Genomic DNA, 10,824 nt, shown 5'->3' on the forward strand with positions numbered 1-10,824 from the left:
AAACAATGTCCCAGATGGACATTTCAATTCTCATTCCACTCCTTGATAACATATAGTCTTTTCACTTGGAATTCTGTGCAGTGTGATTGATTAGTACCCCTACGCAACCATCTCTCAATGACTGAAGCCAAAGGAGGAAGATGCTCTCAGCACTTGTGAAACATCACAGGAGAGAAGTGGTTTCAAGCAGGATAGATGATGGCAATGGGGGGTTTTGTTTTCTCTTTATGGTTGGTACTACTTGCTAACTGTCCCTATAAGTGCAGGAGAAACCTTTTGACAGGATTTGCCTTATTATAGCATTATTTAAGGTCTGTACTACTAAACAACTACAAAATAAGAAGTATAAATGCAATAATGATGCAGCAGAAGCGGGACCTGGGTGTACATTTGGATAACACTTTAAATGGAAGGACAACTTGAAAAAGTGATTAATGAAGCAGACAGTATGCTAGGCATTATAAATAGGGGTGGCAGTAGTAGTGTCACCATAGTCTCAGAGGACCATTGGACTGCTCTCATTAGGGAAAAAGGGTTGTTGGTGAATTTAACGAGGGTCACCATAACTCAAGCAAAGGGAGAGGTTGAGGAGGTGGCTCAGTGGCTAACACTGCTGCCTCATAACACCACAGACCCAGGTTTGATTCCACCCTCAGGCACCTGTCTATGTGGAGTTTGCACATTCTCCTGGTGTCTGTGTGGGTTTCCTCCGCAATCCAAAGATGTGCAGGTTAGTCGAATTGGCCATGCTAAATTGCCTGTAGTGTTCAGGGATGTGTAGGTTAGGTGCATTAGTCGGGGGAAATGTTGAGTACTCGTGTAAGAGAATGGGCTGGAGTGGGTTAGTCTTCAGAGGGTCAGTGTTGATGTAGGCCAAGTGGCCTGTTTCCACACTGTAGGCATTCAATGATAAAGTGGAGCTCCATGGTGACGTCAGCCAGGTGAACTGAACCCCTGCTAGTGGCATCAATCCATATCATAAACGAGTCAACAGAGTAATCAAGTTATGTTGAATTTCTATGAAAGATGGATTAAGCCTCAGTTAGAATATTCTGTTCAGTTCTGGCCTCTGCACTTTAGGAATATGTGAAGGCTTTGGAGAGAAAGGATTCAAGAGAATGGATCCAGAGCTTGGAGGTTTCAGTTATTGATTATATGGCCTCTTGATGGCTGAGAGGACATATAATCAAAGTATTCAAATTCAGAAGTGAAATGGACAGAGTAACTAGGGATTCTGATGGCAGGATTGAGAATGAGATGGCACAGATTTTAAGTAATCAATACAAGAATCAAAAGTTATCTCAGAAAAAAAAGAACTCTTTCAGTGGTTAATGTCTGTAATGTACCACCCAAGAATGTAGTTTCAATCAAGGCATTCAAAATAATCCAGATGACTATTTGAAATGGAAGAATGTGTCGGGTTCCTGGAAGAAGACTGGCAAATAGTGCTAATTAATGCTAAGCAAAACTAGAAATTGCTGGATAGGTTCAGCAGGTGTGGTATCATCTGTTTAGAGAAATCAGAGATAATGTTTTGGGTTCAATGATCCTTCCTCAGAACAATTCTGAAGAAGGGTCACTGAACCTGAAACATTAACTCAGATTTTTCTCCACAAATACTGCCAGACTTGCTGAGCATTTCTAGGAATTTCGGTTTACAGTTCTGATTTCCAGCATCCACAGTCCTTTTGGTTTTTACTAATTAATGCTAATTTGGACATGCTAATGTAAGATGTGCACAATGGACTCTTTCTGCATTGCAACAATAACAAAGATGGGATTGTGGGTCATCCGTTCAGATTCTTGCTCAGATTCTGGTTGAGATAGAATCAGTATAATTTATTTTCTGACAGTGTTATTTGACTCTTCAGCTCCATTGTCCATCCCATAACAGGAAACAACTTTGATAGAATCAGACAGAGGCCGCGTGGTGGCTCGGTGGTCAGCACTGCTGCCTCACAGAGCCAAGGACCTGGGTTTGATTCCAGCCTGGGGAGACTACCTGTGCGGAATTTGCACGTTCTCCCAGTGTTTGTGTGTGCGGTTGCTCTGGTTTCCTCTCATGGTCCAAAGGTGTGCAGGTTAGCTGGGTGGGCCATGCTAAATAGTGTGCTGGAATATGCAGAGTGGGTGGATTGACCAAGGGAATTGCATTAATAAAGTAAGGGCTGGGCCTGGGTGGCATGCTCATAGCAGGGCCGATGGGCCAAATGGTCTCCTTCAGTCCTTGAGGGCTTCTCCAATCCCATCATTCCATAGGGGTGAACATACCCATAATCCCCCGCGGTGCAGACCGTCGACCCAGAGGCAGGAGAGCAGTGCGCAGGCGCAGAGTCGGCAGCGACTGGAAAATGCGCGGAGAGGGCGAAGGCGATGGGCTCCGTAAACCTCGGTGATGATGCAGGAAGGAGGAGCCGGTCGATCGCGCGAATGGACTGAGAGATTTCGTGAAGGGCTCGTGTAAGCCGCAAACCCCGAGTAGAATTACCCCGCGCCGCCGTTTGCACCCAAATGACCGACGGCTCCGGGCTTCCTCCCGGCGGCAGGGCCCTGCGCCGCTGCCGCCATCTTTGTTGGGGGCACTGGCGGCTCAGACGCATGCGTGGCCGCCATCTTTGTAGGGGGCAACGTTTTGAATGAGTGGGCGGAGCTTGCTGCCCATTGTTCCGGGTGGAGACAACTTGTCCATCAGGCTGCATCAGCCCTTCACACCCAATGTCTTGTTGATGAGGCAGAGAGGCTTCAAAGAAGGAAAGGAAGCAAATCCTGCTCTCCAGGTCTCACTGTGCCATGGGTCTCTTTGCTCCATGTGTTCAAAGATCTGTGGCTCCTTTTAGACACGTGCACCTACAGACCCAAAACTCAGGACCCTGTGCGGAAGTCATCCTCAAATTGAGTGACTGACCAATCACACCAACAGGTGGAGTGCATAGTCATCTAGGGCGAGGTGGAAGGGATGTTTTTAATTTCTATATTGCACTAATAGTGATGGATTTTGCAACGTCCTTTTACAGGGTGCCATGGTGTCTCAGTGGTTAGCACTGCTGCCTCACAGCACCAGGGACCCGGGTTCAATTTCAGCCAAAAGCGACTGTCTGCGTGGAATTCGTACGTCCTCCCCCCCTCTCTGTGGGTTTCCTCTGGGTGAAAAATGTGTTGCTGGAAAAGCACAGTAGGTCAGGCAGCATCCAAGGAGCAGGAGAATTGACATTTCGGGCATAAGCCCTTCTCCTGCCCAAAACGTCGATTCTCCTGCTCCTTGGATGCTGCCTGACCTGCTGCGTGTTTCCAGCAACACATTTTTCAGCTCTGATCTCCAGCATCTGCGGAACTCACTTTCCTCCGGGTGCTCTTGTTTCCTTCCACAATCCAACGATGTGCAGGTTAGGCTGAATTGGCCGCGCTATGTTGCCCATAGTGTGGAACATGTAGGCTAGGTGTGTTAGTCAGGGGTAAATGTAGAGTATTAGGATTGGGGAGTGGGTTTGGTGGGATACTCTTCGGAGGGTTAGTGTGGACTTGTTGAGCTGAAGGGCCTGTTACCACACTATAGGGAGCCTATGATTCTAAGGGTGTTAGATGGGGAGGACCTAAGCATTGCAAATTCAAACTAATAGAAGTGTTTTTTTAATGTGTAATCTGCACAGTAAGGAATGACATTTGTAAACTTCTTTCACCAGGATATTTGAAGAACATTCATGTCTTCTAATGGATGCGAAGATTCGATCATCAGAATCTTGATATTATCTACCTTTGATTGTAAGTATTAAATTCCAGGTTAGTACCACTCACTGCATTTAATTTCTTCCCTGTATATTGTGGCCAAATTCTGGTATCTGTGATGCATCAACTATGATTCTGAACGTTTCTTCATAGAAATGGGAGGAGGTTATTCAGCCCTTCAAGCCTGCCCATAATTCTATACAATCATGGCTGATCTAACACTTCACTGCCTTTTACCAACCCTTCCCCATTTTATTTATTCTCAGGATGTGGCGTTATTGCTCATTCCTACAATGCTGTGGGTCAGGAGTCAAATGTAGGTCAGACCCAGTAACGATAACTGTTTCCTTAGCTCAACAGAGTTAGTGAACTGGATGGTTGTTTCCTGATAATCATCAATCGTTAGACATTTAATTTCCAGATTTTTATTGAATACAAATTCCATCATGTGCTGTGGCAGGATTTAAATCCAGACGCTGGATTGTAGTCCAACGATAATACATGTCAGCCATCACCTCCCATGCTGGTAATCAGAGGTCTGTCAATCTGCATGTTAAATATGCTCGAAGACTGAGCTTCCATAGCCCTCTGTGGTAGAAAATTCCAAAGGTTCACAACACTCTAAGTAAAATAAATTCTTCTAATTTCAGATCTATTTGGCATTTTTAAGTTGTTGCCCCCCGCGCCCCCCTCACCCCCTGATGTAGACTCCCCAGCAATAGGAAATGGTTTACCTGTATTCAGGCAGCACTGTGGCTCAATGGTTAGCACTGCTGCCTCACAGCACCAGGGTCCCAGGTTCGATTCCAGCCTTGGGCGACTGTCTGTGTGGAGTTTGCACATTCTCCCCGTGTCTGTGTGGGTTCCCTCCGGGTGCTCCGGTTTCCTCCTACAGTCCAAAGATGTGCAGGTCAGGTGAATTGCCCATGCTAAATTGTCCATAGTGTGAGGTCCATTAGTCAGAGGGAAATGGGCCTGGGTGGGTTACTCTTCGGAGGATCAGTGTAGACTGATTGGGCCGAAGGACCTGTTTCCACACTGTAGGGAATCTAATCAAATTTGTATTCACTCTATCTTTCTCATAACTATTCAGTAAGCTTCAGTGAGATCACCTGTTATTCTTTGAAACCTTAGAGAATGTAGTCCCAGTTTATCCAGAGGACAGTCCCACCATCCCAGGAACAAATCTGGTGAATCTTGTTCCACTCCATCTTTATTGAGAGACCAAAACTACACACAGTACTCCAGGTTGGTGGAACCAAGCTCCTGTACGATGGGACCAAGGCTTCACTACTGCACTCAAATCCAGTTGTGAGAAACACAAACATTCCACATGCCTCCCTAATAGCTTGACGCATTTGCATGTTAACTTTGATCATAGAAATATACAATCCCTGCAATGTGGAAATAGGCCATTCGGCCCCCCCAAGCCCACACCGACCCTCTGAAGAGACTTATCATCAAAGACGTCCAGGTTCCCTTGTACATCTATACTTTCCAACCCTTTGCCATTTCAGAAATAATGTGCACATCTGTTTCTCCTAGGAAAGGGGAAACTTCAAGACTTTGGATATGCAATTGCGATGCCAAAGCATATAAGGTGATAGATCAATGGAATTACAGTAGTCAGGTGCTTGATTTTTAATAGTTCAGAATCGATGGTCTGAAGGACCTGTTTCTGTCTTGTAGATCTCTATCACACGATGCTGATATGATACATGTTTTTTCGCATTATATTCCAACTGCCATGTCCTTGTCCATTCCTGAAACTGCTTTACATCTTCTTCACAGTGCACATTACCCACTTAATTTTGTACCATTGCAAATTGGAAATTTTACATTTCATCCCCGCCTCCAAATTATTGATGTGTGCTGTTGATAGCTGGGGCCCAAGTACTGGTCCGTGCAGCATCCCACTAGTCACAGCCTGCCAATGTGAGAAGACCCATTTGTTCCTACTTGTTTCTGTTAGCCCTTCATTAATTGAATCTACTTTTGTGTTTTGTGGGCTCTCTGTTACTCCAATTTTTCTGTTCAAAATAAATTTCACAGAGTGTTAGAAGGGGTGGATTTGTAATTGGGCAACAGAAGCGAACGGCAAATCAGGACCTGTCTGAATTACCAAGTTTCTGGTGACCCGATTTGAACATGGAAGGGGAAAGCACTGTTCACAGCGGAGAGACACTGCACACGCCTCCTGGTTGCCGCCAGGATTTCAGCCAGTCTTCTGGTGTGTTGGAACACAGCCAGAAAGAGAAGAAACCTTGGAAGTGTGGGGACTGTGCGAAGGGATTCCGATTCCCGTCAGAGCTGGAGGTTCATCGGCGCACTCACACTGGAGAAAGGCCATTCACCTGCTCCAAGTGTGGGAAGAGGTTCACTCTGTTATCCCACCTGCTGACCCACCAGAGAGTTCACACCGGGGAGAGGCCGTTCACCTGCACCGAGTGTGGGAAGGCTTTCACTCAGCTGTCGCACTTGCTGAAACACCAGCTCGTTCACACCGACAAGAGACCTTTTCAGTGCCCAGACTGTGGGAAGTGCTACAAGAGTTCGGATAATCTGACGTCCCATCAACGTGTTCACACGGATGAGAGACTGTTCAGGTGCTCTCAGTGCGGGACTGGGTTCGGGCGGTCATCGCACCTCACTGCCCACCAGCGGGTTCACACCGGGGAGAGGCCGTTCACCTGCTCTGTGTGTGGGAAGGGGTTCACACAGTCAACCCACCTGCTGAGGCACCACCGAATTCACACTGGGGAGAGACCGTTCCATTGCCTGGATTGCGGGATGTGCTTCACAAGTTCTGAGGAACTGGCGTCCCATCAACTAGTTCACACTGATGAGAGACCGTTCATGTGTTCTCACTGCGGGACTGGGTTCAAGAAATCATTCCAGCTGACTGTCCACCAACGGATCCATTCTGGAGAGAGGCCATTCACCTGCTCCGAGTGTGGCAAGGGATTCACTCGCTCATTCCACCTGCTAAGACACCAGCAGGTTCACACTGGAGAGAAACCTTTTAAGTGTCTGAACTGTGGGAAATGCTTCAAGAGTTCTGGGGAACTAATCTGCCATCAACGTGTTCACACTGATGAGAGGCCATTCAGGTGCTCTCACTGTGGAACAGGCTTCAGGTTATCATCTCATCTCACTGTGCACCAGCGTATTCACACTGGAGAGAGGCCGTTTACCTGCTCTGTGTGTGGGAAGACATTCACTCAGTCATCTAACCTTCTGGCACACCAGAGGACACACACTGGAGAGAAGCCGTTCGCCTGCCCCGTGTGCAGAAAGAGATTTGCTCAGTCGTCCAACCTCCTGGCACACCAGCGGATTCACAACTAACTGCAGTGCTTGGAATTTGCTATTATGGTCACGTAGACTAGACTCCCTACAGTGTGGAAAGAGGCCCTTCGGCCCAACCAGTCCACACCGACCCTCCAAAGAGTAACCCACCCGGATCCATTTCCCTCTGACTAATGCACCTAACATTACAGACAGTTTAGCGTGGTCAATTCACCTGACCTCCACATCTTCGGACTGTGGGAGGAAACCGGAGCACCCGGAGGGAACCCACACAGACACGGGGAGAATGTGCAATCTCCACACAGACAGTCTGCCCGAGGCGGGAGTTGAACCTGGGTCCCTGGTGCTGTGAGGCAGCAGTGCTAACCACTGAGCCACCATGCCGCCCGATGTGGATCTGTTTCTGTTGATGTTAATAATCTAGAGCCCAGTCATAGGTGTTAAAATGCTGGTTAACGGTCAAATAAATCCGACTTGTGTTGCATACACTAAGTTTTGAGTCTTTTTTAATATGTCTGACACAAGTTAATTTCTTTTGAAGAATTCTCCTTCAACTTCACCTCAGGGATGACAAACCCACAAGAGATTCTTTGCCACTGAGATTGAGACAATGTAATCACCTGCTTCTTGCTGCTTCCCTTCCTTCCCCTGATGAATCGAGCAAATTCATGTCAAAGCTGTGAAATCATCCGTTCTTCATTTAGTCTCTTATGTCCCCTTGTTGCCTGTCAGCGCTCACCTTGTCCATGAGATCCACCTCCTCAGTCTTGTTCTGAACAAGGAGAAAGTGAGGACTGCAGATGCTGGAGATCAGAGTCGAGAGTGTGGTGCTGGAAAAGCACAGCAGGTCAGGCAGCATCCGAGGTGCAGGAGAATCGACGTTACGGGCATAAGTCCTGCATCAGGAATTGCGGCAATTAGACATGAAGAGATCGAGGGCGGGTAACAGGCCAGTAGGGGGTGTCCAGGTGGATGGGGTGTATTGGAGGTGAGAGAAGGGGTCCTCGATGGGGGGGCGGAAGTCTTGGTTGAAAAATTGGTGGAAAAAGTGTTTAAGGTTATGACGTGTGTCGAACTCATTAATCCGGGAGTGTAGGGGGATGAAGGTGAGGCATTTGCTGAGGACTAAACATTCATCTTCAGTGAGGGGGGCCCTGGGGGAATAGTAAAGAAATGGCAGGACTGAGAGCTAGGACCTGGTGAAGGGCTGGAGCTGGGTGTGGGGGCAGAGAGAGGGCTGATGAAGAGTTTATGTCCGAAATGTTGATGTTCCTGCTCCTCATGCTGCCTGACTTGCTGTGCTTTTCCAGCACTACACTCGACTTGGCTCTGACCAATGCTGAACTAGTGACAGCATTTACCAAACCGTCCTTGCTCACTCATATTGTTCATGGTTCTCTCTCTTCAAAGACTATCCCACTTTCCTTTCACTCTGCCGCCATTTACTCATCCTCAAAAAGAAAACACTTGGCTCAGCCGTCATTGTATCCCATCTCGAATCTCTTCCTCTGAATGCTTTGCCTCCTTCTAAATCTGTGTCCGTCGTTCCCAGAACTCCATCTTTCAATTCCTCCAAACAGATTTCTTCCCCGTCATCAGAATCAAATTCTTGTCAAAATCACTGATTTCGAAAGTAAGCAATTACTCCTTGACCTTCTTGCCCCGTTCTGAAACCTTCTACCACACAATCCTCCTGCAGCCCCTCGTCACTGTTGTCCTGCTGAATGGACCGACGCTTTTCTGACTCATTGCTGACCTGTCAGGTCACGGCCAGAGCATCAGTGCAACGCCTTCCCTTCCTGCTTCCAAGGCCTTACTTCTGGTGTCCCAGAGGATCTGTCCTCTGCCTCTTCCTATTCCTAATCCACATTCTGCTGCTCAAGGACCTCATCTGAAAAACACAGTGTCAGATTTCACATGTGGCTGATGACACCAACAGCCATTGCAACTCTTCCACTGTTACTAAATTCTCAGAGTCTTCATCCCACATCCAGGAGTACACTTGTGGACTTTCCTCCAGCCTAACCTTGTGGAGGCTGAAGCCACTGATGCTGGCCCCTCTTTCAACTTCTGCTCCTCAGCTCCTTATCCTTCTCATTGGCAAGTCATAGAGATGTATAGCATGGAAACAGATCTTTCAGTCCAACCCGTCCATGTCGACTAGATATCCCAACCCAATCTAGTCCCACCTGCCAGCACCCGGCCCATATCCCTCCAAACCCTTCCTATTCATAGACCCATCCAAATGCCTCTTAAATGTTTCAATTGTACCAGTCTCCACCACTTCCTCTGGCAGCTCATTCCATACACGTACCACCCTCTGTGTGAAAAGGTTGCCCCTTAGGTTTCTTTTATATCTTTCCCCTCTCGCCCTAAACTTATGCCCTCTAGTTCTGGACTCCCCCACCGCAGGGAAAAGACTTTGTCTATTTACCCTACCTATGCCCCTAATGTTTTTATCAACCTGTATAAGGTCACCCCTCAGCCTCCGACACGCCAGGGAAAACAGCCCCAGCCTATTCAGCCTCTCCCTATAGCTCAAATCCTCCAACCCTGGCAACATCCTTGTAAATCCTTTCTGAACCCTTTCAACTTTCACGACATCCTTCCGAATTGAAGGAGACCAGAATTGCACGCAATATTCCAAAAGTGGCCGAACGAATGACCTGTACAGCTGCAACATGACCTCCCAACTGCTGTACTCAATAGACTGACCAATAAAGTAAAGCATACCAAATGCCTTTTTCACTATTCTATCTACCTGCGACTCTACTTTCAAGGGGTATGAACGTGCACTCCAAGGTGTCTTTGTTCAGCAACACTCCCCAGCACCTTACCATTAAATGAAAAAGTCCTGCTAAGATTCGCTTTCCCAAACTACAGCACCTCGCATTTATCTAAATTAAACTCAATCTGCCAACTCTCAGCACATTGGCCCATCCGATCAAGACCCCGTTGTAATCAGAGGTGACCCAAGTGTCTGTGACTAAACCAGTCTTTCACATAATCGAGCCCAAGACATTGAAGGTGTGAGGTCTGTGTTATTGAATATATTCCAGGCTGAGTTAGGCAGATGTTTGGGGAGTCCACGGTTATGGGCAGACAGGAAAGTGAGATCAAGGTCACAACTCGATCAGCCGCGATTTTATTGAATGACAGAACAGACTCGAAGGAGCTGATTGGTCCACTCTGCCTCTGATTTGGATGCTCTTTTGCTGCAAGTATTAACTGAGTGGGAAGTGTCAATGACAGATGCTATGAAGATGTGGGTGTACTGTTCTTTATGAGAGTTAAAAGCTAGCACAACTACCTGACAGCACCAAGTGTTCTGAACAAGATACAATGTAACATTTGGTCTAACAACTCAATTAGCTGGGTTTCGAAAACAGATTCGAATTAGGCCAATCGGCTTAAAGTATAACCTGAGAAATACCAAACTCCAATCAAGTTTGAATTTAGTATATTGACAATCTTAAAAGCCAATGACACAATTCGATGCTTTGAGGGTATAAGACTGGGGAAAATTGAACAGGTGGGAGGAGCACAATGGGAGGATATTTAATTGGGGAAAAGGAAACTATGATATTATCAGACGTGAGTTGGGAAGCATGGACTGGGAGCAATTGTTCCATGGAAAGGGCATTATAGACATGTGGAAACTGTTGAAGGATCATTGTTGCGCGTGATGAATAAATATGTCCCCCTGAGACAGGCAAGAAGGGGTAAGATAAAGGAACCTTGGATGACGAGAGCGGAGGAGCTTCTCGTCAAAAGAAAGAAGGCAGCTTACGT

The 10,824-nt window shown here is 47.0% G+C and overlaps 1 protein-coding gene across 1 annotated transcript in view; it reads left to right on the forward strand.

Moving 5' to 3' along the window:
* The first annotated feature begins 2,044 nt into the window (after nt 1-2,044).
* The window catches only part of LOC122543628 (zinc finger protein 420-like), a 160,749-nt gene continuing 151,969 nt past the window's right edge, over nt 2,045-10,824 (forward strand). Inside the window, exons 1-3 of the mRNA XM_043682451.1 lie at nt 2,045-2,460; nt 3,681-3,759; nt 5,776-7,065. Coding sequence (XP_043538386.1) covers nt 5,872-7,065 — 1,194 coding nt within the window. The 5' untranslated portion in view covers nt 2,045-2,460; nt 3,681-3,759; nt 5,776-5,871. The remainder of the gene's footprint in view (nt 2,461-3,680; nt 3,760-5,775; nt 7,066-10,824) is intronic.

Source organism: Chiloscyllium plagiosum, chromosome 44, assembly GCF_004010195.1.
Source record: "Chiloscyllium plagiosum isolate BGI_BamShark_2017 chromosome 44, ASM401019v2, whole genome shotgun sequence".
Taxonomy (NCBI): Eukaryota; Metazoa; Chordata; class Chondrichthyes; order Orectolobiformes; family Hemiscylliidae; genus Chiloscyllium; species Chiloscyllium plagiosum.